The sequence below is a fragment of the Callospermophilus lateralis genome, chromosome 4 (assembly GCF_048772815.1).
Source record: "Callospermophilus lateralis isolate mCalLat2 chromosome 4, mCalLat2.hap1, whole genome shotgun sequence".
NCBI lineage: Eukaryota > Metazoa > Chordata > Mammalia > Rodentia > Sciuridae > Callospermophilus > Callospermophilus lateralis.
In genome coordinates this window covers 157,715,044-157,741,628 of record NC_135308.1, presented here as the reverse complement: position 1 = coordinate 157,741,628, position 26,585 = coordinate 157,715,044, and the positions used below count along the sequence as shown (strand labels likewise).

The window sequence follows — 26,585 nt, the reverse complement described above, 5'->3', positions numbered from 1 at the left end:
GACCTGAATTGATGCAAGTCTAATTATAGTCTTTATAAATATCTTGCCTGGGGTGATCAGCGCATCTTTCCCTGTGTGAGTTCTGTGTATCTGATTTTGGGGGCTGCCCACATCCCTGTGGGAGTGTCACATTGTGCACAGCACTGTAGTTCTCTCTGAAGTCTAGAACATTCTGAGTTCCTAACCTCATTTGGATTGGGCTCAAAGGCCACGGTGACAGGACAGTGTACACCTGTGCTCTGCTCCCCGAGGAGCAAAGTCAGACTCTAGTCACCCTCCCAGGCCCAACTCAGGTGACGGGTGTGAGATTCCAGTTCTACTCCCTCACTCAGGGCCTGGGACAAAGAGCAGCCTGTGGGCAGCGGGCAGCTGTGGAGTGGCTGTGTGGGTGGGCAGGTGGGTCACCCGAGGGGGCTGGGCCAGTGCTTGGCTATGTGTCTGTTTGATCTGAGACCTTGGACTGAGGAGCTGGAGGCACGTGTGGGGCAGTGTCCAGGGAAGAACAGGACAGAGAGGCAGAGAGGTTGGAACGGGGAGTGGTGTTTACCCTTGGGAAGCCTTTGGCCTGAGCCAGTGCTTGTGGCATCAGACTTTCTTGGGTCTCAGGTTCTTCCCAGTAACAACAAAACAAAGCTTTTGGAGCACCCCCCACCTCCCCAGTGTGTGGGTACTGATGTGGGTAGAGGGCTGTGCTGGGTTGCCTCCTTGTGTGCAGGACAGACTGCTCCAGGTGGAGTCAGAGACAGCAGGAGACAGGGCAGTTGAGCTTCTTGAGGTTCCCGCACCCGGCTCCCTCCGCCTGGCTGTTCGGGCAGTGCACTCAGGTAGGAGGCTGCCTCTGCAGGGCCCGGCTCCACCTTGGCTTTGTTTCTCCTGGGCTTTCCCTGAGAAGGACCGGCCTTGGCCACGGACAGCATTCAGAGGAAGCTTCGTTGGCTCTTTCCAAGTCTGGTTACTCACTTCACACCCCTCTCCTGAATACGCAAAGGGTTCATTGAAGTTTGGCTAGTACATTTCCATCCTCCCTGCTGCCAGCCAGATGTTTTTATAAATGAAATAAAAGGTATTTTTTTTTTTAAGATTTTTTTTTTTTTTTTTTAAGTTATCGGCGGACACAACATCTTTGTTTGTATGTGGTGCTGAGGATCGAACCCGGGCCGCACGCATGCCAGGCGAGTGCGCTACCACTTGAGCCACATCCCCAGCCCTTTTTTTTAAGATCTTAACATGAGTCCAAAACAAGCTCAAATGCTTTGGAAAATTTGTAACAGACTAGTAAATTCTGTTACATAGTTTTTTAGTTTAGATATGAGAGTTTGGGCATTTGTTTTTAAATCAGTGTCAGACATACTTAAAAAAAAAAAAAAAGTCCTGTAATAGTAGAAACATTCCAAATATACATTTTCTGAATGTTCGCTCTAGTCCAGGTCTCAGAGCAGTGTCTTCTCATTCATTACGACAACACACCCTTCCTCTGAAAGGACGTCTTAAACATGCTTAAAGATGTTTTGAAACCAGCACTAAGAAGCATATCTTCAACAGCCAATTGTAGAAAAAGCAGCAAATGTGTTGAAAAATTTTTGTAAAAGGAAAATGTAACTGTTGTTATGTTCATTTTTTAAAAAAAATCTTTTTTAGTTGTCAAAGGATGATTATTTTATTTATATGCAGTGCTGAGAATTGAACCCCGTGCCTGACACATGCTAGGCAAGTGCTCTACTACTGAGTCACACACAGCCCCAGCCCATTACGTTCATTTATTTATTAATTTATTTTGTGGTGCTGGGGATTGAACCTAGGGCCTCTTGCATGTGAGGCTAGCCCTCTACCAATGGAGCTATAGCTGCAGCCACTATGTTCATTTTTTGATGTTAGTTCTTGGTGGTGCTGAGGACTGAACCCAGGACCTTGGGAGCGCTGCTGGAGTGCTGTGCCAGTGAGCCAGTCCCAGCCCCTGTTATATTGGTGTGTTGCTTTTTCAACCCTGAGCTACATCCCTAGCACCCCCATCTTTTTTTCTTTGGGGGGGTACCAGAGATTGAATTCAGAGGCACTCGACCACTGACCCACATCCCCAGCCCTATTTTGTATTTATGTAGAAACAGGGTCTCACTGAGTTGCTTAGTGCCTCACTTTTGCTGAGGCTGGCTTTGAACTCAAGATCCTCCTGCCTCCCTCTCCTGAGCAGTTAGGATTACAGGTGTGTGCTCAGCCACCCCACCTTTTCTAAAATATTGAGACGAAGTTTCATTAGGTTGCCAAGGCTGGCCTTCGATATGTGCTCTTCCTGCCTTGGCCTCTGAATCACTGGAATGGCAGCAGGTGCCACTGTGCTGGCCTAGGTTGTCAGTTCTGAGCGCTCTTTGGCTGCTTTTCCACGAGATGACCAGTAAATCTCTGATCAGTTCCTCAGTTGCTTCCCATCTCAGTACAGGTTTTTGTAGAAGAGTCTACAGTTCCACTTCTGAAGCGTTTTATGGAAAATTTCAGACACAGGCGAGCAGTCGTGGGAGTGACTGTAGCCTCCGAGTTGCCGCTGGGTGTGATGCCATTGCATCTTCCCCTCTCCCGCTTTAGAAAGAAAACTCCAAGCTGGACCAGGTGGTGTGCACCTGTGATCCCAGTCCTCGGAGGCAGCCTGGGTAATGCAGAGAGACTGTCTCCAAAAAAAAGAAACTCCCAGAAGCTGCCAGGTTATTTTTAATCTTTAAAAGATGTCAGTATGTATCTCTACCTGATAGAGAATTTTAAAATAATTGGAGCCTCACAGGAAGTTACATACATAGCATAAAGCGCCCCCCCTTCTCCCAGATGCCTCCTGCGGTGACTTTGTTTCTCTGGCTGTAGTGACATCAAAGCCAGGACATGGACATGAAAACAGCACTAGGAACTGGACTACAGACCAGTGCTCACTGCTTGCTCAGGGGGAGTGTGTTGTGTGTGTGGTTTGGTCACTTTTAGATTCATGCAGCCACACCACTATTGGCAGGCAACTGTTTCCCTACCTGGAGGGAACTCCCCACACGGCCCTTGTCATTGCCACTGATGTCTGCCAGCCACTGGCCTGTGTGCCTTCTTTATGGTGTGTCATTTTGAGACCTTTTTTTGTGTGTGCTAGGGATGGAACTCAGGGGTACTCTACCACTGAGCTGTACCCGCAGCCTTTTTATTTTTTATTTTGGGGCAGGGTCTTGCCATCCTCATGCCTCAGCCTCCTGAATCATTGGGAATACAGACATGCACCACTGTGCCTGGCTTAGAATGTTCTGTAGATGGAATCATACAGTATGTGACCTCCTGAGATTGGCTAGCTTCATTAAACATCCTGCCTGGGGTCCCATACCGATTGCTGCATATCATTGCTGGTCTTTTACTGCCAGGCAGGTTTCTATGGCCAAGAAGCATCGTGGAATGTGTTTATTCTTCACCTGTTGAAGGGCAGGTCTTTGGGTTGTTTGCAGGTTTTAGCAATTACAGGTGTAGGAGTGTGGAGGTTTTCTTGTGGTCATCAGTTTTTGTTTCTCTAGGGGAAACAGTAACTATGGAGTTGTGTGGCAGATGTGTGTTTGTTTTATAAGAAACTTCTAAGTTGTTGCCCAGAGTAGCTTGTGTTGGATGCTTCTTGCCACAAAGTGTCAGCTCATGTATTCCGCCCATTTTCTAATCTCCTATAATTGCCCCTCAACTATCATTTTTTTGGTACTGGGGTTTGAACCCAGGGGCACTTAACCACTGAGCCACATCCTGAGCCCTTTTTTGAAGACAGGGTCTTACTCAATTGCTAAGGGCCTCCCTCAATTGCTGAGCCTGACTTTGAACTCATGATCCTCCTGCCTTAGTCTCCTGAGCAGCTGGGATTACAGGCGTGTGCCACCGTGCCCAGCCCACCTTTGTTTTTAAGCCACTAATTTGTTTAGAGCCCAGGCCACTTGTCCCATGGACTGTCCCACTGTCCAGGATGGCCATTGCTTTTCATGGTGTCATGAATGCTATTCCTCTGTCTCTTTTTCCTGGATATTGGTGGTTAGTTCTGGAGGCTTGGCTAGATTCCATCTCACACAGGCCACAAGTTCTGCCAAGGGTGTGGCCTCATGCTCACAGTATATCCCTCCGGGAGCCTTGGGATGGGGGGCTGCCTCATGTTAGTGGTACTGGTGTTGCCCTGTGCCCACGGCTTGATCTGTGCATTGCCAGGTTTTCCATTAACACTTCACTGCACCTCCTTTTTTTTTTTTTTTTTTTTGATATCAGGGATTGAACTCAAGGGCACTGGACCACTGACCCACATCCCCAGCCCTACTTTGTATTTTATTTAAAGACAGGGTCTCACTGAGTTGCTTAGTGCCTCACTTTTGCTGGGCTGGATTTGAACTCACAGTCCTGCCTCAGCCTCCCAAGCTGCCGGGATTACAGGTGTATGCCACTGCGCCCAGGTGGTGCTTAACCACTGAGCCACATCCCCAGCCCTTTTATTTTGAGACAGGGACTTGCCAAGTTGCTCAGGACCTCACTAAGTTGCTGAGGCTGCCTTTGAACTCGTGATCTTCATGCCTCAGCTTCGCCAGCTGCTGGGATTACAGGTGCTCACCTCTGCATCTGGCTCACCTCTAGTTTTATCATCAAGTTACATCATTATTTGTATTAGGAATTACAAAATAGTCACTTTTTTTCTGTTGGTCTGTCTGTATTTATTAATAGGACTTCTGTAACCTGGAACTTTCCTTTGTCAATTGTGACTTATCCTGGAATATTATAGACGGGGGAAACTAAGGCTTCGAAGGAAGTCACTTGAGCAAACTCGCAGACGGCAAGGTCTGGTAGGAATTCCGTCCGTGACTTCAGGGAGTTCACTTGGTTCTGCTGCTAAAGACCCGGCCCCAAAGTTCCCATCACTGGGCCAGGCCAGCAGGCCAGGGTTCTCATTCTCATCAGTGCAGAGGGGTAGGGTCTCCAGGTACCCCTGTCCTTTAGTGCCAGCAGAGTGGCTGTGAGCCCCCACGGCTGAGGCTGGGTCTGCTGTGCTTAGCAGGAGTCCAGCAGCCTCATGGCATGTATTCAGCATCGTGCATCAGGGCCTCTGCCTGTTCTAGGCAGAAGTTATGGTGTGATCAATTGAGAAAATAATGGGAGTTGGTGTGGTGTCTGTGGTCCACGCCTGTGATCTAACAACTCCCAGGCACTCAGAAGGCTGAGGCAGGAGGATCACAAGTCAGAGCCAGCCTCAACAACTTAGTAAAACTCTGTCTCAAAGTACAATTAAAAAGGACTGGAGATGTAACTCGATGATAGAGTACCCCTGGGTTCAATCTGGGTACTGGAAGAAAAAATAGAAAGAGGCCCTGCTAGATCTCTTGTATCCCCCCATCTTGGGGTCCATAGACTGCACCGAGAAAGGGGAGTCATGGAGGGCCCTCTTCACCAGGGGAGCAAAGGAGCCGGCTGCACCGGGCATAGTTATCTTTGCTTTCCAAGGCCTGGGGCTGAGTGTGGGGAGACAAGAGCCACTTTCCAGGGAGGTTCCTCCCCAAGTATGAAAGGATTGGGCCCCAGTGTCTATTCCTGTCCCGTCCAGCACATGCTGGGCAGTCTGCAGGGCCTAGCACAGAGCAGACTCTGTGTGCTGCTCTGGGTCCAGGGAGCAAAGCCACCCCCGCCTTGAAGAGATGCCAGCACTGGCCACTCACGGACACTGGGCCTTGCGACTGTGAGCCAGGATCTTGCTCTAAGTATTTCGGGGTTACTATAAAAGCCCTGGGATCATTTGGGGCCACTGGGAGCACTGCAAAACTAAATTCTGCATCTGTTCCCTTATCTCCAAAATGTAGATAATGCCACTTACTCAGAGGGCCAGGAAAAGACACCTGAGGTGACATTTGGGAAAATGTGAAGGGTTAGGGGTATCTTGGCTTCCCTGCTCCTTCATTTCCCATGTTTATTCATTTAATTTGCAATGATAGACAAATGTGGTGATTTACAACTCAAATCTTTTTGAGGAAACATTTCTGGCACTGGTTTTCAACCTAGCAGCCATGCTTACACAGCTATTATTAGATTGTCACTAAGAACTTGCCACCAGTCTTTATATAGACACCTCCATTTTTGAGTTTCTTAATATAGATGCCTTCTCCAGTTTTGAGTTTTTAATCAGTTCTTAGTCGGTGTGTTAGGGACATTTCTATGTAAGAAAATAGGAATGCGAGGGCTCTGTGTGGGTGCCCATTCAGAGCAGGAGCCAGTGGCTTATGGAGGCAGAGGATGCTGGAGACCCTGGCGAGAAGCCAGGCCCAGGCGGGAGGTGAGTGAGCAGCAGGCCAGGGAGCCTCTGGATCATAGGGTCAGGCCCGGTGCCGGCACACTGGGAGAGCCAGGGAACCCTCCTGGTGTCACTGTGTTCTGGTTTGGATATCAGCTTGTGGACTTGGAAGGGACCCTGGAAGGATGACTTGGGGTTCAGGTCAAATGGGGATGCCCTGGTCCGGCAGCAGATTCCCTGGGGCCCGGTGAACCTGCACCAGGGCAGGTGGGAGCTGGGATCCTTGCTCCATCCCGGCTCCTTCCACAGCAGCCTCTCTGCTTTGTTCCTGGATTTCCTCAGCTGTCCTTGGGTTTGTGGTTGGTAGAGTTAGGCTTCCAGGTCACTGGAAGCACTGACCAGCCTGTCTCCAGCGGGCAACACTACAAAAGGCCAAACGCTATCCTGTTTTCCCCATTTCTAGAGTCTGGGAAGTGCAGGATCAAGCCTTGGCAGATTCTGTGTCTGGTGAGGACCCCCATCTACTTTCCTCACCGTGTCCTCATGGGCAGAGGGCAGTGTCTCTCTTGGACTTTTTTATTTCATTTCTTTTTTGTGTGGGGGTAGGTACTGGGGCTTTCCACTGCACCACATCCCCAGCCCTTTTGTTATTTTTAATTTATTTGTTGATGAACCATTTAATTTAGTTGTTGATAAACCTTTATTTTATTTATTTCTTTTTTTAAAAGATTGATGTGATTTTTTTATGCCTTTATTTTATTTATTTATTTTTATGTGGTGCTGAGGATCGAACCCAGCACCTCGCACATGCTAGATGAGTGCTCTTCCGCTGAGCCCAGCCCCAGCCCTTATTCATTTCTCTATATATGGTACTGAGAAGCAAATCCAGTGCCTCACACATGCTGGGCAAGTTCTCTACCACTGAGCCACAACCCCACCCCTTATTTTTCATTTTGAGACAGGGTCTCACTGAGTTGCTTAGTGCCTCGTTTTTTGCTGAGGCTGGCTTTGAACTCATGATCCTCCTGCCTCAGCCTCCCAAGCTGCTAGGATTATAGGCGTGCGCCACTGTACCAAGCTCTTTGGGTTACTCTTTGTGTGTGTGTGTGGTGCTGGGGATTGAACCCAGGGCCTTATGCATGCCAGGCAAGCACTCTATCAACTGAGCTATATCCCCAGCCCTCTTTGGGTTATTTTTTAATGTGAAATTGTTTATTTATTACCAGGGACACTGAAGTCACACTAGACGCTCTGCCTGGGACCTGTTTTCTTTCTAGAAAGACATTTCTTACACTGAGAAGCCTCCTGTGTCCCACACCTTCAGCTTCCCTTTCCCATCCAGGATTTTCTTGGTGCCACTCTCCATAACCCTTTGTTATTCTTTGCTCTCTCTGTGAGGCATCTCAAATTCCTTTTGAAATAAGAAATGAAAATCGGTAAATAATAAAAGTGAATAGCAGCAGGATGTGGTGGTGCACACCTGTCATCCCAGTGACTTGGGAGGCTGAAGCAGGAGGATCATGAGTTCAAGGTGAGCTAGAGTAACTTAGTAAGACCCTGTCTCAAAATAAAAAATAAAAAGGGCTGGGGATGTGGCTCGGTGGTAAAAGACCCCTGGGTACCATTTCCAGTACCAAAATAAATTTAAATAAATAACTCTAGGTACATGTAAGACTACACATGTGGTGTGACGCTACATCGTGTGCAACCATAGAAATGTAAAGTTGTGCTGCAATTGTGTACAGTGAATCAAAATGCAGTCTGCTGTCACATCTACCTAATTAAAATAAATAAATAAATTTAAAAAAATAATAAAAATTCAGCATAAATAGCCTGGGTGCCACATTCAGTGCTGGGGGCTCAGGGGGTCTTGCTTCATAGTAGGCAGGAGGGTAAATGGGTGATTAAAAGATGGAACCCCTTGTGGCAGAGAACAGTAAGGGCACGTGACATGGAGAGAAGGGTCTAGTCGGAGAAAGTGCACAGGGTGGGCTTCTAGGAAGGGAGCTTCAGGAGCAGAGTTACAAGGTGAGCAGTTTGGAGATTGGGTGGGGCTCAGGGCCAGGCACTTGCCTGCAGTGTGTGAGGCACTGGGTTCCATCCCCAGCATTGGGAAAAAAAAGCAGTTTGAAGTGCAGAAATTGGGAGAAGGCATAAAGTTACCACAGTGGCCCAGCTTGGGGGGTGAGGAATGGGTGTCAGCTATTAAGAAAATTGGGGAGAAATGGTAAAGAAAAATGCAGGCCCTTTAAGGAGGTGACCTGATCAATAAAGTGATTTTACTGTGTCCAGCAGGGGCTTACAGAATGCTCTGTTGCCCACCTCTATTCCAAGTGCGGCAGAACAGAGCCTGTGCCCCAGGGAGCTTGCATTCTATTTGGGGACAGCGGTGACAGCTAATAGGTAATATGAGTAAATATAGTTGGTTAGACAGAGTCAGATATTTTGCGTGTCCTGGAAAAAAATAAAGCAGAGGGGTCATGTGTGCCATTGGGAGAGGGCCATGTTGGAGCCGGTGGTCAAGGTAGAGGCCTGAAGGAAGGGTGGAGTGAGCCACGTGGCCGGGCAGAGGAAGGGGCCATTGCAAGGCCCGGTGACAGGAGCAGGGGTGGTGTGTTCAAGGGGTCTGTGGAGCTGGGCGTCTGTCGGGGTGGGAATTGTAGTAGCTGAGATCAGAGGGGTATGGCAGGCCCTCAGGGTAGTCTTGTGGCCAGTGAGGACATCAGCTTAGTCCAGGAGCTGGGAGCTGTGGGAGAGTTTTGGCAGAGGAAGGGCCTGGTCTGGCTAAGGTCTCAAAAGGCTCACAAGACTGCCGTGTGTGGCCTGGACTGTAGGCAAGGGCAGAGCTGGGGCTGTAGCGACGATTGGGGTCAGGGTGGCTCACGGAGGTGGCACAAGACCTGGAGGACTCTTTCCGATGCCGCCACTCACCTGGGATCTCTTCTCTCTAGGCTAGCTGTCCCCACTCCCAGGATTTCTCTTAGAGAGCCTCCTGCTGGTGGGCACCATGACAGTAAGGGGGGCTGTGCTGGCCCCAGGTCCAGCGTTGCCTACAACTGCAGCAGCTTCACCCAGCGTCTCTGTGACCCCCGAGGGGAGCCCCACAGCCATGGAACAGCCTGTGTTCCTGATGACCACCGCTGCTCAGGCCATCTCTGGCTTCTTCGTGTGGACAGCCCTGCTCATCACCTGCCACCAGGTACACAGCTTGTCTGGGCTCCTCAAGAAGGATCCTGAGGGGTTTCTAGTCTTAACAAGATATGGCTGGGGTAGGCACGCCAGGCTAGAGGAGCCTGGTAACCCCGAATTCTCAGCACCTCCCCTGGTAAACCTGCTCATGTCCGGCTCAGCCGAGTGCCGGTCAGGTTGGCTTTTGCGGCTCGAGCATCAGCGGGCTTCAAGGCTTCATTCTTCTGACCACCAGGGAGATGGGGTGTGGGAGGCACCTGGGTACTTGACCACCTCATCCCAGAAATGACACAGAGGGGTCATGGCCATCACTGTCACTTCTGCTCACCTGTCACTGGCTGGACTGGTCTTGTGTCCAGCCTAAGCTACAGGGAGTTGCAATGCAGGGACCCCTTGCAGAGGAGAAGCTTCAGAGCCCAAGAGCCGGGGGAGAGAGCTGGCTGGGCACGGGCAAGTTGGTGGGAGGACAGGGAAGGAAGTTAAGTCTCCTATTTCTTGTGCTCTTGGCCCCAGAGGGGGCTGGTGTGGGCCGGCTGGACCCGGGCAGCTGGGAGGAGGTTGGCAGCTGCCCAGTGAGAGGGCAGCTCCTCTGCAACTGTCCCTTCAAACCCTGCACATCTAAGGCAATTTTCTTTTCCTCCTCACTCAGGGCTCAGTTGGGCCAAAAGTGATGTCACAAGAGCTGGGACAAGATACTCAGGGGCTGCAGGGGCTGTGGGCTGGGCTGGGTGATTCTCGGCCTCTGCGGCAGCTTTGACCTCCCGTTTTCATTCAGCTAACTGCTGGCGGCAAAATGCCTCAGTTTGGAGGGGCACTGTGAGCCTGTGCTGGGGCCGCTCAGCCAGGAAGCATGTCCACATCCCCTACAGGGGGCTGCCTCTGCCCCGCCCTCTCCGCCTTCAGTTAAGGGACAGAGCAGGGTGGCCACAGCCAGATGGCTCAGTGCTGCTGCTGGGAGACCCCAGAGGCCAGGCTCTGGGGAAGGTGGAGGGGAAGGGAGCACCCCTCAGAGAGTACCCCAGGGAGCTTGCAGGGCTGGGGGTTCTGGCCTTGTCCTTAATGCTGCTGTGCTCCTGGGTGTGGTCTCACAGTCCCCTCTATCTGGAAGCCTGGCCTGCGAGCCCCTGTGCATGTTTCCTGACAGCTTCATGCAGCCCCTGTGGCGTGATTTGTACAATGGATGTTTTGTCACCCATATTTACAGAGCCTCTGAGGCTCTGAGTCAGTGACCTGAGTCAGGCCATAAAAGGAGTAAGGGCAGAGCCGGAAGTGAGACATGTTCCTGTCCCCCTGTCAGGTGCCTTCTCCCAAGGAGCAGGAGCAAGAGGGCGGAGGGGGGTACATGGTGACAGAGGGGTCTCGGCCAATCCTGTGCTTCTGCCTGCAGATCTACATGCACCTGCGCTGCTACAGCCGCCCCAACGAGCAGCGCTACATTGTGCGCATCCTCTTCATCGTCCCCATCTACGCCTTCGACTCCTGGCTCAGCCTCCTGTTCTTCACCAACGACCAGTACTACGTGTACTTCGGCACCATTCGTGACTGCTACGAGGGTGAGTGCAACAGGAGGGCAGGGACAGGAGGGAGGGCTTCAGACAGGCTGGGAGCTGGTGGGCCTGCTGGGGCCCTCTCTGAGGGGCACTGGCTTGACTCACCCCTCGCTTCCTTACCCACTTTGGGGTCAGCATGTGGTCAACGCATAGGTGGCAGCACACTGTGCACTTTGCTGCAGGGCTCCCAGAACCTGGGTGGCTGCGAAGCCGGGGCCTCGCCTGCGTCTCTCTTCTCGGGTCTGGCATCTCCAGGTGGGGCAGGTGGCACTGGGGGGTCCTCTTGTGCGTAGAGGCCTCAGGCAACCCCAGGTACAGGTGGCTGGGGTTCACCCAGTTATCTATGGCAAGTTGGTGGCACAGCTGGTCCTCCATCCCCATATGTCTTACTTTGGAGGACTTTGTCCCATGAGAGGCTCTAATGCACTTCCTGTTGTGGGCCTTGGTTCTATGCCTCCTGCATTGACCTCAGCCGTGGGCCAAGCTCTGGGTTGTGAGGAGGAAAGCCAGCCCTCACCCTCCCAGCCCTCTGAAGTCGGTGCCCCCTAAGTAGTCACAACAAAGAGACGAGCAGGTTGCTATCCCTGGAAGAGAGGAGTTGTCCCACCAGACCAGGAGGTCATGGGGGGCGGGCGTGTGCAAGGTGTTGATCGTGACCAGAGAGAGGCGAGTGGCTGGAGAGAGATTGTGCTGGGAGTAGGGACAGAGGTGGGGCCCACCCTGCAGGCTACAGAGAAGTTTAAAACCATGACACTTGGAGATTGCAGGTTAGAACACTCTCACATGGAGGTGGTGAGGAGGGAAAGTCCAGAGGCCCCAAGACAGGTCATGGTCCGGTGGGCCCAGACCTGGCCGTGAGCAGGCCAGCAGGGAGGGAAAGAGAGCTCCAAGTTCAAGATACGTGCTCTAGCGCCCGCTGCCTACCCTCCTGGGCTGTGCAGAGGGCTCCCTGTGTCCGCCCGCTGGCTTGGGGCGAGCAGGCAGGGGTGGTTCCCGTGTATGCAGGCTGAGCGGGTCCAGCCGTGCCCGGCAGCTGCTTTCTTTGCTGACCCTGGAAGGGTTGCTGTGACTGGGCTCTGTGAATGTTGGGGTGTAGCACGCTCAACCCCAAGCAGCTGGAGTCTCTCCTCCTGTCCCACGTGGAGCCCTGTGAATCTCCAGGGCTCATAGGACATGGAAATGCCTTTGAATTTGGCAAGGAAATGGAGGTGCCTAGACGGCACCCTCCCTGCTGCGTCCCCCTCCACCTCCACGCCTGCCCTTGTCTCCTCCTTTGCAGCCACATTGGCCTCTTTTCTAGCAAGAACGCATCAGGGGTTTTCTGTCCCTGTGCCATTTCCCTGGCACCTGGGTGCCCGTTCCCCACCCCCCTGTGGCTTGCCCCCTCTCGCCTTACCCTCTCCCCAGTGGTTCAGCTGCAGAGGCTCCCGTGCTGCACGCTGCCAGCACCCTGACTGCCCTCCTGGGCCACACAGGTCGCAGTCCTTGTTCATTCTCTGCCTCAGGAGACCCAGCCCCAGGAAAGCAGGCTCAGTCAGGTGTGTGGCCCAGGCCAGGTAGAGCCCCGCACATGAGAAGTGTTATAAAATAATTATTTTATATATAATATATTATTTATGTATATTATTTATATATATTATTATATTATATATTTATTTATATTATATATATAACTAGCCCACCCCATAACTTTTGAACAAAGAAGGGACTTTATTAACTGGTGGGGCCTCATTGACTCGCAGTGCTCCTGCCCCGTGCTTCCAGGAGAGAATGCGAAGGCATGCGGGGGCCCGCCCCCAGCTGGACTAGGGCTCTAGCTGTGGCACCTGTTGTTCTTGGAGTCCCCAGGGGAACCTCTGGGACTGGGGCAGGGCCGAGAGTCCTTTTCCCTTTAGGTGCCAGGTTCGCATGGGTGCCCTGGACAGCCTTCACCCACCTGGTTCCCTCAGAAGCAAAAGACTGTTCCTGCCAAGGGGGCTAGTGAGACTAGACCCTCTTCTTGGCTGGCCCTGAAGATGGAGTGTTTAGCAGAAGACAGGGGCACAGTCAGAGAACCTCTGCTTGGCCCTTGCTCTGTGTCCCAGAGGTGGTGGCAGATGGTCTGTGGGCACCCCACTCCAGCAGCCTCTTTGTCCCTGTCCCCCATGCCCCTACCCTGCTGCCTGCCCTGGCCCGCCTCCTAGCCCAAGAAGCCCTGGAACCCTGTCCCCTGTTCAGCCATCTCCTAGCAACACTACTGTTCCTGCCTGGGCTCTCCCAGGGAGTCTTCCCACAGCAGGCAGCTACCCTGGACTTGACCAGCTCTTGGAGTCTGAGCCAGTGCGCCAGGCCTGGCCTACCTGTCCCTCCCGCACCTCCACACAGGTCTCTCCCCACCCCATCCCTCTGTCTGTGTAGCTACCCCTTGAAACTTAGGCCTCCCACTTGTTTACCTTCCCCCTTCCACACCCTCTCCTGGGCACCCCAAGGCCTGCAAGGGGCCTGGGCCAGAGAACCCTTACCCCAGCCAGCCCATGTGAGGTCTGGGCATCACAGACAGTAGCCTTGAAACAAAACAAAAAGCTGGTTAAAATCATGCCAAGTAAGGTGCTGAGCAACTCAGTGAGACCCTGTCTCTAAATAAAATTCAAAATAGGGCTGGGGATGTGGCTCAGTGGTTGAGTGCCCCTGAGTTCAATCCTTGGTACCAAAAAAACAAAACAAAACAAAAAACCCCAAACAAACAGCAACAACAACAACAACAACAAAAACACATGCTAAGAAGTTATTTTTGTAATACATGCATGTGGTTGAAACTCAAAACTGCCTCATCAGCTCCACACTTCAGGTTTACAGCGTTTTCAACTGTTTTGTTCTAGAATGACCTAACAGTGTCTTGTTTCTTGGTTTCCAGCTGGCTGTGGTGTTGGTAGTGCCCTGCTCTGTGGACGGTCTTGCTGCAGGCGACCCTGCACCCTCACACACGTGTGCACATGCACTTTGCTTACCCTCACCTTTCAAAATGACTGTTGTGATTTTTTTTTTCTTCTTTTTGTGGTGTTGGGGTTTGAACCCAGGGCCTTGTGCATGCCAGGCAAGCACTCTACCAGCTGAGCTACAGCCCAGCCCTGTTGTGATTGCATTGCATCATTATGTATCTCAATTTGTTTAGGGGGTTTTCCTTTGGGGACTGTTTGTCCTGCTTCTTAGTTTGCTCAGTGTTCTGTGTCTGCTATCCACTTATTCCCAAGTGCACCCACTGAATTTTTAAAGACCAGCCCTGGCCCTGTACGCTGTTGGGCTTGTTGCACGGGAACCTGTGGGCTCCGGCCTTTCCTAGCTGCATTGCTCCCTCTGCTGTGGGTGGACTGCTCACCCTCCGGCCTCCACTGCTTAGCGCTGCCCTGGTGCCATCACTCCCCATCTTCCTGGGACATGTGTTTGCTTCTGTGCTGTGTCACCAGTTCCCTGGATGCATTTCTTCCTTATTGGTTTGTTCTCTGATTTGAACGCATCCTCTGTGAGCTTCCTGAGGAAGAGGACACTTGGGAGTTCTCTTTTTTGAAATCTGAAATTATCTTTATTATATTTTTGTGTGTTCCATGTGCAAGGAATACAATGCCAGATTGGAGCTGGGCGTGATGATGCACTCCTTGTGATCCCAGCTACTCAGTAGGCTGAGACAGGAAGATCTCAAGTTCAAGGCCAATCTTGGCAATTTAGGGAGACCCTGCCTCAAAAATAAAAAGACAGATAGATAGTGCTGGGGTTGTAGCTCAGTGGTAGAGGGCCCCCGGGTTCAATCCCCAGTATGGAAAAGAAAAAAAGTTGGAAATCATTGTGTCTTTGAATTTTGAAGGTGTATTTTAGCTTCTGTTTATGTTTTTGTTTTGGTCTAGGGGATTGAACCCAAGGGCACTTTACCACTGAGCTATATCCCAGCCCTTTTTATTTTTAAATGTTTTTTATTTTGAGACAGGCTCTTGCTGAGTTGCTTAGGACCTGTCTAAATTGCTGAGGCTGGCTTTGAACTCATGATCCTCCTGCCTCAGCCTCTGGAGAGGCTGGGATTACAGGCGTGCACCACCATGTTCACTTTCTTCTCTATTCTTTTTAGAGACCCCTGTTCCTCGCATGAGACAGAGTGTTCCTCTGCTCTCTCTGGGGATGTCAGTTGCTGTTTTCTGCTGCTCCTGCATCACCTCTGTCTCCTGAGTTCTTTCATCTGGTTAGAAGCTCTCCTCAGATATCTCGTGTCTTGGCTATTTTTTGTGTTGAGAATGAGTCATCTAATTGCTGGGCCTCCTGTTGGGGTGGCAGACCACGTGCCTTTCTTATGCTGCAGTGGGGCAGTTGGCACATGCAGGCTTTTGATTCTGGGCCTGTTTCCCCAGAAAAGGCTACTCCTCCTGCTTGGAAGGAAACAGGAGAGCCGAAGTTATGGGTGCAGAGAAGGACCTTTGGGGCTCCTCAGCCCTTTTGTCCAGCCTTAGTTGTCCTCTTCTGTACGTCTCCCCATTACTGACCTCAGCTGGGCCAAGTTCTGTCTCAGTCCCTCTAGAAAGTGGCATTCAGTAGCTCCGTGGGGATCTGGAGCGCTTTCCAGTTTCCCTCTTCACAGCCCCAGAGCTTCTCGCATGCCCAGGGCTGTTTTATGAAGTTCCTGGCTCCTCCCCGTCCAGGTCAGTGACCTCAACACGTCATCCAGAGCTTCTGTTGATGTCTGTCACTAGTGGCCACCATTGCCGTCTCCTTCTCCTTACAGGTCTGCCTCGCCCCTTGTTCTCATTTCCCTGTGCTTTGCGGGAGGAGGTGGGGATGTTGTCTATGAACCTCGATTTGTTAGTATAGGTAGCCTGCGCAGGTCCCCTGCTTGTTCTGTTGCCCACTCTGGTGAGGGCCACAGTCCACACAGCACTGGGTGCACCATGGCCAGGGCGCAGGGGCTGAGAGGCAGGGCAGGAACCAGCCACCTGCGTTCATCTGCTATTGGTTGTGATTGGGGTGGGGAATACCCCCTAAAGAGGACCTGAGGCAGACATATGACTGCTGTGGTTGCCTTCTGCGGCCTGTTTTGTCATGTTATGTGGCACTTATAGTTTTATCACAAGTTTGTCAGCACTTTAGCTCGTTGTCACCCATAGAGTATACATCCTCGAGCCTGTTAAACACGGGTGGAAACAGCTTCCAGTAGGCAGCAGACTTGCCCAAGATAATCCAGGGGCCAGACACCCCCTCCAGCCCTCCCACCCGCTACCCTCCACCTCCGGATCCTGGGAGCTGCTCTGAGCCAGACTTGGCAAAGATGGGGACAGGACCAGCTTCTCCCCTAGAGAAGTAGGAACTCTTGGTAGGGAAAGAAATTTTACTTATTTTATTTTTTTACTACTTTTCCAAATTTTCTTATTAGTGCCTTATAATTATACAGAGTACGATTCATTTTGCCATATTTGTACAGGGCATGTGACATAATCCGATCAATAGGCAAAGAGATTTTACATGTGTGAGAGGAACAGGTAGAGCATGGTGCTCTGTTCACCCTGTTTTAGACTTAAGACAAACGGAGCTTCTGGTGTCTGGCCCAAGCGAGCCATCTCCCAGGTAGAGAGAGGCAGCCGCTGAACAGCTGGGGGCCCCAAGTGCAGGCCCCCAAAGCCAAGGGTTGGTTTGCTGCCAGAGGACACTGCTTGGTAGTAACTCCAGCTGGCCATGGCTGACGGCTGATGACGAAGCTGAGAAGGACAAGAAGGCAGTGGATCTGGGTAGAGGAAGCCATTCAGAGGAGTCTGTGGAAGAGAGAGGCCAGACACAGCACTGGGGGTGGTGAGAAGCACTGTTGGAGTAGTGCAGAGTCGGGGCACGTGCATAAGGGCAGGTCCCCTGCCTGCTGTGGGTGGCACACTGTACCTACCATTGCCTGTATCAGTCACCTGCCACTAAACGGGGTGAAGAAGGGCCCGAGGCCCCGTGGACTCAGCAGAGGTGTCTGTCCACAGCAGTGAAGATGCAGTCTTTCAGGCTCGTCTTCCAGGGTCTGGAACCTGGTGGGCCCCATGGCTGTCCAGATCCCCAGTGTTCTGTGCAGCAGAGACAGCTGGGCCTGAGGCCAGCTGTGAGTGCGAAGGGGTGCATAGGAGGTTAGCCTGCAGTGGCCCAGCGTGCCCAGGGCCATCAGGTGGGCATACAGTGCATGGCACCCAGTGTTGCCCTCAAGTATTCACTGAGTGATTGGCCGGATGTGCCTGCAGCTGCTGGCAGAAAAGCCTGAAGGGTACTTCCTAGCGGTTCTGATTCTCCCTGTTGAGCTGTTGGTTAGTAGGGTCTCCAGCTGGGAGCACAGTTTTCTCTTGGGCTACAACTTCCTGTCCAGGTTACTCCAGGCTTGAGAAGCTGCTGTGAAAACAGGAAGTCTTGGATTTTGGAGTTGGAAGGGACCCTGTTATACTGTCTGTACCGAGGGACCCCTGCCTCTGATGCATGCTCCTATTGGCAAAAGCTCTCAAAATAAAAACTAAAACAGCCTGGGAATGCAGCTCAGTGGTAAAGCACCCCTGGTTCAAACCCTGTACAAAAAAAAGAAAAAAATTTCCCCATTAAGCTTAAGTCCATCTGGGCTCTGCCCTGGGGCCATATAAGGCCTGTTTGGCCTGGTGGCTGGGTGCTTGTCATTTACATGAAGAGAAAGACCCTTCATCTTCTCTCCATCCTCAAGACCCCAGTCCAGCCCTTGTTTCATCTCTGTCCTGGTCCTTCTCTTCTGATCGCATTTGTCTCTAGCTCAGGATTTGCTGGCTAGAATGGAGCAGAAATTTGCAGTTGATGGCCCAGAAAAGGATAGAGGAAAAACAGGCCTGACCTGCGGGTCTCTTGTCACTGACATGTTTCAGGGCCTCGCACGGAGCCTGTGCAGGGCTCTGGTGGGTAATTAGGGAAGCACGGGCCATTTTGTAACTTGGGAACCTCTCCAGGGGCCAGAATTGGATCCGTGGTCTGCAGGGGGATGGGCAACAAGCCTGCTGCTAAGTACTTTGTTCCTGTGAGTCTCTCTCGTGTCCAGGCCACTGGATTGCTTGCTGTTTCTGGAATGTTCGTGGAGGGTCCATTTTAGGCACTGTTGCTGGAACGTTGGGGATGGTGTTCTGTGCAGTTCCGTTATTTCCTACGGAGGGCTGGGTTTGTCCAGATGGCAGCAGGCCTTGGTTTGGGTTGGTTGAGTCATATCCAAGGAAATTGTATGGTCTCCTTTCTCCAAGATTCAGTGAGTCTGTTATTGAGTCACTAATGATTCTTTAAAGGAAATTGTTAGCAAATTGGTATTTTACAGACCAGCTGGCCCTGGAGCACCTTTAAAAGGTCAAGAATCTTGAACTAAGAGATGTATGAAATTCGGTGATTCTGACCGGCTGTGTGCAGAGCTGCCTATGATCAGGTGGCCCCACCCTGGCCTCAGGAGGGTGCTCGTGCCCCTCATGACACAGGAAGGGACCTGAGCTCATGCCAAGCTCCTCTCAGGAGCAGATTGCAGGGATGGCCTTGCCTGGGAGGGGCCAGATGACCCCAGGTCCCTGTGACTTGTCTTGAGGGTCCACCTTGCGGGAGGTGGGCTTTCCAGCCTGCCAGAGGACGCACTCCACAGCTGGGTCCTGGGGACCACTCAGGGTGGAACTTGCAGGTGGAAACTGAGTTCCATCCGAGTTGCAAGCCCTCTGCTCTGTGTGGGAAGAGGGACAGTCACAGTAAGGTTAGTGCTGTGGGCTGTGTCTATGCAGAGTGCTGCTTGGAGTCTGGAGCTCTGGATAAAGGGCCCCAAATATACTCCTTTCTGACTTGCTGAAGGACCTCTGCCAGGGTTTTCCATGCCTTAGTCAAGGCAGGTATCGTTTCTTCCATGCCTGGTGTGTGCTAAGCATTCAGCCTGCATCCTGAGCAAGGACGCCCCCTTTCGGGAGTCATGACCTGTGAGGCTGGTTGGTGACTGACTTTCTCTCTCTCTCTTTTTCTTTCTTTCAACATTGAGACATGCATTTATTTTCCATATTATCAGCCATGGGGCATGGCCTGATTATGTGTGGTTAAGTCTTGTATCTTCTCAGGAAAACAGATTTTTTTTTTTTTCTGGAGATGGGGATCAACCCAGGGCCTCAAGTGTGCTAGGCACATGCTCGGCTGCACCCTAACCCTGCATACCATTTTTAAGTGACATGGCATCCCGTGCAGAACTGCAGTGTTTGGTCACAGCATCAACAGCTTTGGATGCACAGTGCCATGAGCCATCTCAGGACTGACCTGTGCTATAAGCCATCTTAGGAGTGACCTGTGCCAGTAGGTGGGTGTTATGCCCACTGTGGGAAATTCTGGGAAGTGTCTGCTGATTCAGTTCAATGGAGGGAGTGTGAGACTCCATGATGGTCCCAGAGCTGGGGTCAGGGTCCTGGGAGTGCAGAGAGGAAGCGCCCCCCTGGGCAGTGGGAGCTGAGAGCACAAAGATGCCAGAGGGTGAGGACCTGCTCTGGGGTGAGAATGGCATTCAGTGCTACTGGGGAGTGTGGGAGCGGCAGGGATCCCGCCACCACAAGTTGGGTGGCACAGGGGGCCTCAGGGACTGTGCTGCAGAGGTGATGGGGCCAAATGGGCAGGAGCCCTCTGGCTGCCCTTGTCCTCTTGCCCCATGTTCTAGGTCTTGGCTGCTGCCGTCCTCATTGCTTTTCTGGGTGCCTTCCCTTGGTGGCGCCCTCTGCAGGGCCCGCCGGCTCCTCCTTCTGTTCTCCTTCCAGGTGAGGCACACCTGAGAGCCCTGGCCGCACAGCGCTCTGTCTGTGGCCGCACATTTCCACCTACTTTTCCCAGGCCATCGCTCACCCATGAAGATTTCAGGTCTCTATGGTGACGTTGCGCTGTGTCCCACTTCAGAAGGAACCTACCAAGCTTCCCAGGTTGTGCCCTGCCGCCTGCGCAGCTCTCCTGTGCAGTCAGAGAGTGCCGAGCTGGGCACGCATCATGGCCACCCAGACATGTGGCCGGATGGAGGTTCTCCTCTCCCTCTTTGTTTACAGTGTCTCTTGAGATCCCAGCAGCGTTGTGTTGTAAAAGTGTGACACACAAATAGACTGGTGAACCAAACTAGTAGATAACTAGCGAGCGACGCCATTTCGCCCAGAATGTACACACGCCAGCCCCCAGCCCTTCGACACCCGCCCTCCACTCCCTGTGCCATCCTGGATTTATGGTTGTCACTCTGTGCCTTTCTTTGGGGTATTACCACAGTGTAGGTGCCACTGAGACACTGGGGCTAAATGGCACCCAATTTTAGACTCTCCCATTAGACGGTGCTAACCTGTGGCCTCGTGGGCAGTCTTGTGTCCCACGGCTCCTCCCTGTTGGCTGTGGCTCTTTTGTTTTCGGTTGCTATGTAAATTTCGCCAGCTGCTTGCCCGCTCTGCTGGGCTGAGTGGTTTTTCTGGACACTCTCCGCAGCCTTGGTCATCTATAACTTCCTGAGCCTGTGCTATGAATACCTCGGGGGAGAGAGCTCCATCATGGCGGAGATCCGAGGGAAGCCCATTGAGTGAGTAGAGTCTCCCTGGAGCCCCGCGCCTGGGCCTGGCTTCTTCAGGCTGTCCTGGTGTCAGCTGGACACAGACATCTCTCCCACACTCCTGAGCAAACCCCTTCCTTAGGACTCTTGGGAAGGTCTCGTGGCTCGTTCTCTTCTCTTCCTGTCACCCTTCCTTTCCTGTCTGTCTCTGGTGGTTTTAATTCTGTGCTTCCTGAGTCGGTTTCTCATCTGAGGGCCCAGACAGCCCTCTTCCCTCACCACCTGCTGCTCCTGCAGAGGCTGAGCTGTGCTCCCCCTTGGGTTTGTGCTGCCCCAGCTCCATGCCCCCAGCTTGTCTGATGGCGGGGAGGATGGCTGCCCAGCCCCACCTTTCCCCGCTCACCAGCCCCTTCTGCGCTTCTCTCTCCCAGGTCCAGCTGTATGTACGGCACTTGCTGCCTCTGGGGAAAGACCTACTCCATTGGATTCCTGCGGTTCTGCAAACAGGTATGTGTGTGGCAGTCGCCTGGTCAGGAGGAGCGGGCTGGGGACCAGAAGCCAGGCCTGTGCCCTGGAAGGAGGCCCCTGCTGTAGGCTGCCCTGGGCCCCACCTGCGGGGTCCTGCCAGGTGCCCAACTCTAGCCCTAACCTGTTTGGGAGGCACCCGGTGAGTAGCATGTGCTCAGATGGACAGTGACCTGCATCCTGGGGTTTTCTGGTACAGCTCTGGATAAGAGCAGGTGGTCGGTCTCAAACTCTTGCTCATTTTGACCAAGTCTTGATGTGTCAGACTCAGAGAAAGTACATGGGCTGTAGAATCTCAGTTTGAAAACTCATCCATTGTGGCTGGCTCTGGAGGATATTGGCATTAAAGACACATGACAGATGGACCCACGTGGCTCCCTTCTCTCTCCTGTCCAGTGACTTCCGGTTTTCTCACTGCCCTCCCTGTGGCCCAGAGTAGCCTGGAGGGAAACATGTGGTGGTGTCCTTCAGTGCTAGGCCCAGGTCTCTAACTGCCCACGTTTGACTTCCAGCTTCTCCTCAGACTGTGAGACCTCAGATAATTTACTTAACCTCTCTGTGCTTTAGTTTGCTCCTCTGTAAAGTAGACATAACAACACTTATCTCCAGGGGTGATGGTAAGGAACAGGTGAGGTAATGGATCTGCCTTTACCATAGTACGGGCTCGTTCAGGGAGGTAGAATCTGAGGTGAGACATCCAGTCTTCATTGGCTTGGCCCTGGTCTCTACAGGGCCCCGGCCTGTCCCTTCAGCATCACCAAGTAAGTCACAGGGAAAATGAAACCCACAGCCGAGTCATGGTGGCCTGCCTGAGGGCTGGCCCTTCTGCTCGCTTCTGTGCAGGGTCCAGGCCCAGCGTGGCATACCACAAAGCTTCCACCTGTCAAGCCAAGTGTGCAGCTCAGCTTCCAGGCCTTCCTTCCCCAGGGTGTTTCTGAAACCAGATTCTCACCAGGAGGCTGCAGGGAAGGAGCAGAGCTGCCGGCCTGGGTGGGGTGTTCCGGCTGTTTACAGCAGGTTCAGCTGCCCAGGCCCAGGCCCAGCTGTGACTCAGCCTCGTTTGAAGTTCTGTCGTCCACACCATGTTGTGAATGGTTCCCCAGCCTGTGTGCTCAGATGCTCCGCTCTCCTCCTGGAGGAGGTGGGAGAGTAGGATGAGAAAGAAGGGTGAAGCCTCTGATCCCTTTCTCACACCCAGAGCTGCGAGGGGGCCTGAGCGTCCTGCAGCAGCCCAGTGTCTGACTCTTCTCGAGTGCTTGCCAGAAGTAGATTTCCAGACCACCAGCCACCCCTCCCACGGGACAGGTGTGTGGTGGTGCCGGCCTGGCCTGTGTTGCAGTCTTCCTGGTGACTGCGATGTCCAGCCTGGCCCGGGAATCTGCCCTGACCCAGGTGTGGTTGGGCAGTGGCTCTGGGCCTGCCGACTCAGTTTCCAGTGCTTTTGCGGCCACGCCAGCTGCTCTGTGCCTCAGTTTCCCTTCTATGGCAGGGGGATGCTGTGGTCTCACATCACAGGGAGGCACCACCCAGCAGCTCTCCACGCACATTTGGTGGGAACCGCTCTCCCCTTTCCCCAAAGGGTGTGGGTCCCACTTCCTCTGGGCCAGGTTCAGGGCCAGAAGAGTTCTGTGGGGTTTTCTGACCGCTCTGCCATCAGGGTCACCTGCACTCTGCTGGGCAGCCCCAGTGCGAGCCGCCCGGGGCCCCTCAGACTGGAATGGGTCCTGGGGACAGGAGCGGGTTCTGCAGCGGCTCATGCTGCCCCAGCTCCTTGCACCACTTGGCGCCTCCCTAGCTCAGCCTTGATGACCAGAGCTCCAGCCACCTCCACGAGGGGCCCCATACTTGGGCTGACTTGCTCTCAGGAGACTGGTGATTCTCGTGGTTCTGGGGTACAGTGGTCCCTGGGTCTGTGGCCTGTGTGAGAGTTGTGGAAACCTGCAGAGGGTGCTGTCGAGCTCTGGGGGGGCGCTCCCAGAGTCCTCTGTTGAGCCCCCTGGAGGGGAACCCTCCAGGAAGACCCCCACTCCCCAGCAGTGACCCTGCATTGTGGGGCTGGTTACCTCCCTTGTCGCAGGGAGGCAGTACTAGGTCAGGTCTGCCACTGCAGCAAGCAGTCAGCCTGGCCTGCACGGATCAGCCTGCGGACTCCAGAGCCTACGTCTGGGCAGCCGTTTCCTCACCTGCTGCCCCACAGGCCACCACCTGCCCAGCCTGACAGAAACCCTGGCCTTGGGCCCAGTGTGGGACAGGGAACCAGCCAGGAGCTCTAGAGCTCCTGTCCCAGCCCCCGCCCCTGCCTCCTCTCCCCAGATCTCGTCCCTGCCTGGGCTTGTGCATGCGCTGCTCCCTCTGCCTGGTATGGAGCTGCCCCTGTTGTCGCTGGCCACCTTCCTGATGGTCTCTCATCGTCGCTGGGGCTCCCCTGGCCTGCCTTCCCCACGCCTGTCTCCTCACAGGGTCTCCTTGGGTTGTCATTGTCTCTTGCTTTTTCTGTTCCTATAGCCAGCAGTCCCCTTGGGGACCCGTGTGCCCCCCCAGTGTTCAGCACAGGCCTGCCCGAGGAGGAGTCTGGCACACTCACCGTTCGCTGCCTCCTTTCTCTCCCTACAGGCCACGCTGCAGTTCTGCGTGGTGAAGCCGCTGATGGCCGTCAGCACCGTCATCCTCCAGGCCTTTGGCAAGTACCGGGACGGGGACTTCGAGTAAGCAGTGGGTCGTCCCTCCGGGTGTGTGGGAGGAATGCCAGTGCCCTGGCCTAGCAGGGTGGCTCTGCCCTTCCTGGGTTTCCAGGGCTGCTCTGAGCCCAGGCCTGGCAGTGCCCCCCTTGAACTTGGCCTGACGCTGGCCGAGGAGTGAGCCTGCCACTCAGTTATGTCCTCGCAGGCTGCGTGGCTTCCCCAGGCGGAGCCTCGAAGGCCAGTGAGCACTCTGAAGGTGGGGGTGAGAGGGGAAGAGCCCGAGAGGCCAGGTTTCACGTGGGGCAGTGAAGGTGGCCCTGTGCTCACCAGGGCTTCACACACACTGCCCGTGATCCAGCCACAGCCCTACCCAGGCAGGTGAGCGAACTGGGCTCAGAGCTGTACCCTGGTCACACAGCAAGCTTGGGGTCAACCACTTGGACACACTGACTGGCTGTCAGTCTGTAGCCTCCAGCCTGACTCTGGTTTTCCTGCCAGTGTGTCCCAGCAGTGGGCCCAGAGCTGGGACAGCATGGCACAGCAGAGAGAGCAGGCCGACCTGCACCATGGGCACACAGCCCCATCCACTTGGGATGCGTGCCCTTGACTGCCATCCCTCCCTCCTGCAGCTCACTGCACTCTGGGGAGGGGTGCGGGGGTCACGTGTGGCAGGGCAGGTTGGTCCCAACCAGAGTGTGCCCGCTCTGCAGCGTCACCAGCGGCTACCTTTATGTGACCATCATCTACAACATCTCAGTCAGCCTGGCCCTCTACGCCCTCTTCCTCTTCTACTTCGCCACCCGGGAGCTGCTCAGCCCCTACAGCCCTGTGCTCAAGTTCTTCATGGTCAAGTCCGTCATCTTCCTCTCCTTCTGGCAAGGTCAGCTCCCTCTAGCCACGTGAGGCCCTGCCTCTGAGCCCCTTTCCACCCTCCCTGCGATTGGGTCCTAGGGTTGTGGAGCTCAGGCCACAGGGCTGTCCTAGGTGGTCCCAGCTGGGACTCAGGGAGCCTGGCCCATGGGGCACTCTCTGCACCCTCCAGGGCTTTTCAGAGAAGCTTTGGGAAGCTCCGGCAGAGCTAATTCATGGATGGAGGACCCCAGGGACCCCATGTAATTGAAGTCCCAGTCACCTCTTTTAGGTGACTGGCAAGAAGCTGGGAGAGTGGCTTTCTGGAGGCCTTGGCTTTGTGTCACCAACCCTGTCCTGCAGCTGTGCTCCCTTACCACCACAGTGGGCTTGAGGGTGTCTGGGGGTGTGTGGGAGAGGGGCCTGGAAGTCCTTACGGGCCAGGTGGCGCCTCCCCTCAGGCATGCTGCTGGCCATCCTGGAAAAGTGTGGCGCCATCCCCAAGATCCACTCGGCCCGCGTGTCGGTGGGCGAGGGCACCGTGGCCGCTGGCTACCAGGACTTCATCATCTGCGTGGAGATGTTCTTCGCGGCCCTGGCATTGCGACACGCCTTCACCTACAAGGCCTATGCTGACAAGAGGCTGGACGCTCAAGGTAGGAGCCAGGGTCTGGGGGTGACTCTAGTGGGGGGAGCAGAGTTCCAGAGCACCTGCCATCCTCCAGTGCCCTGCAGGGGCGAACCCCAGTGGGAGAAGGGCCTCAGAGGTTGGGGAGAGGGGATGGCAGGACCAGGAGAGACCCCTCCCCATCGCTGGCACTACTGTTATGGTCCTGGAAGCTAAGCTCACCTGTCCCTTGGAGTAGGTCCCAGTGTGGACACAGGGATGACATGAAAGTCTGGCAGGAGACTGAATAGGCAGATCCCCAGGCTCCCGATGGCCAGACTTGCTTCTCTGTTGTCCTCCACTTCTGTCCTCTTTAAATTTCTTTTTTTTTCTTTCTTTTTTTGGTTGGGGCGTGGGTACCAGGGATTGAACACAGGGGCACTCTACCACTGAGCCACACCCCCCACCCTATTTTTTGTATTTTATTTAGAGACAGGGTCTCACTGAGTTACTTAGCACCTGGCTTTTTGCTGAGGCTGGGTCCCGAGCCGCTGGGATTACAGGCCTCTTTAAATTTCTTTAAAAACAAAATACCATGCTTACTCCTAAGAAACAGGTGGTGCTGGTGCGAGGTCTGACAGCTTTCTCTTTACACCTGCTGATCTCCTAATTGGAAGTTGGTAGCAGACCCACCCCCTATTCCAAGAAGGTCTGGAGCCCTCTAACCCCGTGCCCGCCCCACACTCTGTCTGGGGCAGCCCTTGCCTTAGAGCTCCTTAGTGACTGGATAAGCAGCGGGTTGGGAGGATGGGGACCTGTTCCAGGAGAAGGAGGAGGTGGCAGGGCGAGGAGAGGGAGCCTCTCAGCCCAGGTCCTCCCCGTTGCTGGCCTGCTTGGAAAGAGCACTGAGACTCCTGCTGGACTTTGTCCTGCGGGCACTCCTGCTGCTGTGCTCTCAGTCACTCTTCAGTCTTTGGTCACACTGTCCAACTTTCTGCCAACTGGGAGGTCCCCATTTATTTCCCCTCCAGACCCCCATTTTTATCCCCAAAGTGGGGAGGATCTTACAGATGCCCACCCAGCACTGAGGGCCTTGTCCCTTGGACCTGGTCTGGCAGAGCCTATATCCGTGGGAATGTTACCTGGGGCCTGGGGCCTGGGGCCTGGGACTGTCCCCAGAGCAGGCAGGGCTATAGTGGAGAACCCTTTCCATACCTCGGGCTCTGCAGAGTCTTCCTACCGCCAGCCTGGGCATCCTGCGCTCGCTGTCCCCTCAGACACACCCACCCCAGCAAGCAGTAACCTGACTGGCTGTACTGCCAGGCCAGGGACAGCTGATGCTGGCCGAGCTTGCCTCCCTCTGGCCTAGGCCCAGGGCCCATGGCCAAAGGCTCCTGGCCCAGCCTCTGAGGTGCCC

General features: G+C 53.8%; 1 protein-coding gene across 3 annotated transcripts in view; it reads left to right on the top strand.

Annotated features, from left to right (window-relative positions):
* Tmem184b (transmembrane protein 184B) overlaps positions 1 to 26,585 on the top strand; it is a 44,190-nt gene that overhangs the window by 14,116 nt on the left and 3,489 nt on the right. For 2 of the 3 annotated variants that reach the window (XM_076853319.2, XM_076853317.2), the window contains exons 2-8: positions 9,205 to 9,452; positions 10,830 to 10,995; positions 20,446 to 20,536; positions 20,938 to 21,013; positions 23,645 to 23,736; positions 24,423 to 24,592; positions 25,023 to 25,217. In XM_076853319.2, coding sequence (XP_076709434.1) covers positions 9,261 to 9,452; positions 10,830 to 10,995; positions 20,446 to 20,536; positions 20,938 to 21,013; positions 23,645 to 23,736; positions 24,423 to 24,592; positions 25,023 to 25,217 — 982 coding nt within the window. In that variant the 5' untranslated portion in view covers positions 9,205 to 9,260. Of the gene's footprint in view, positions 1 to 6,168; positions 6,296 to 9,204; positions 9,453 to 10,829; positions 10,996 to 20,445; positions 20,537 to 20,937; positions 21,014 to 23,644; positions 23,737 to 24,422; positions 24,593 to 25,022; positions 25,218 to 26,585 lie in introns of those variants that run through there. The other variant, XM_076853318.2, reaches the window with a different exon arrangement.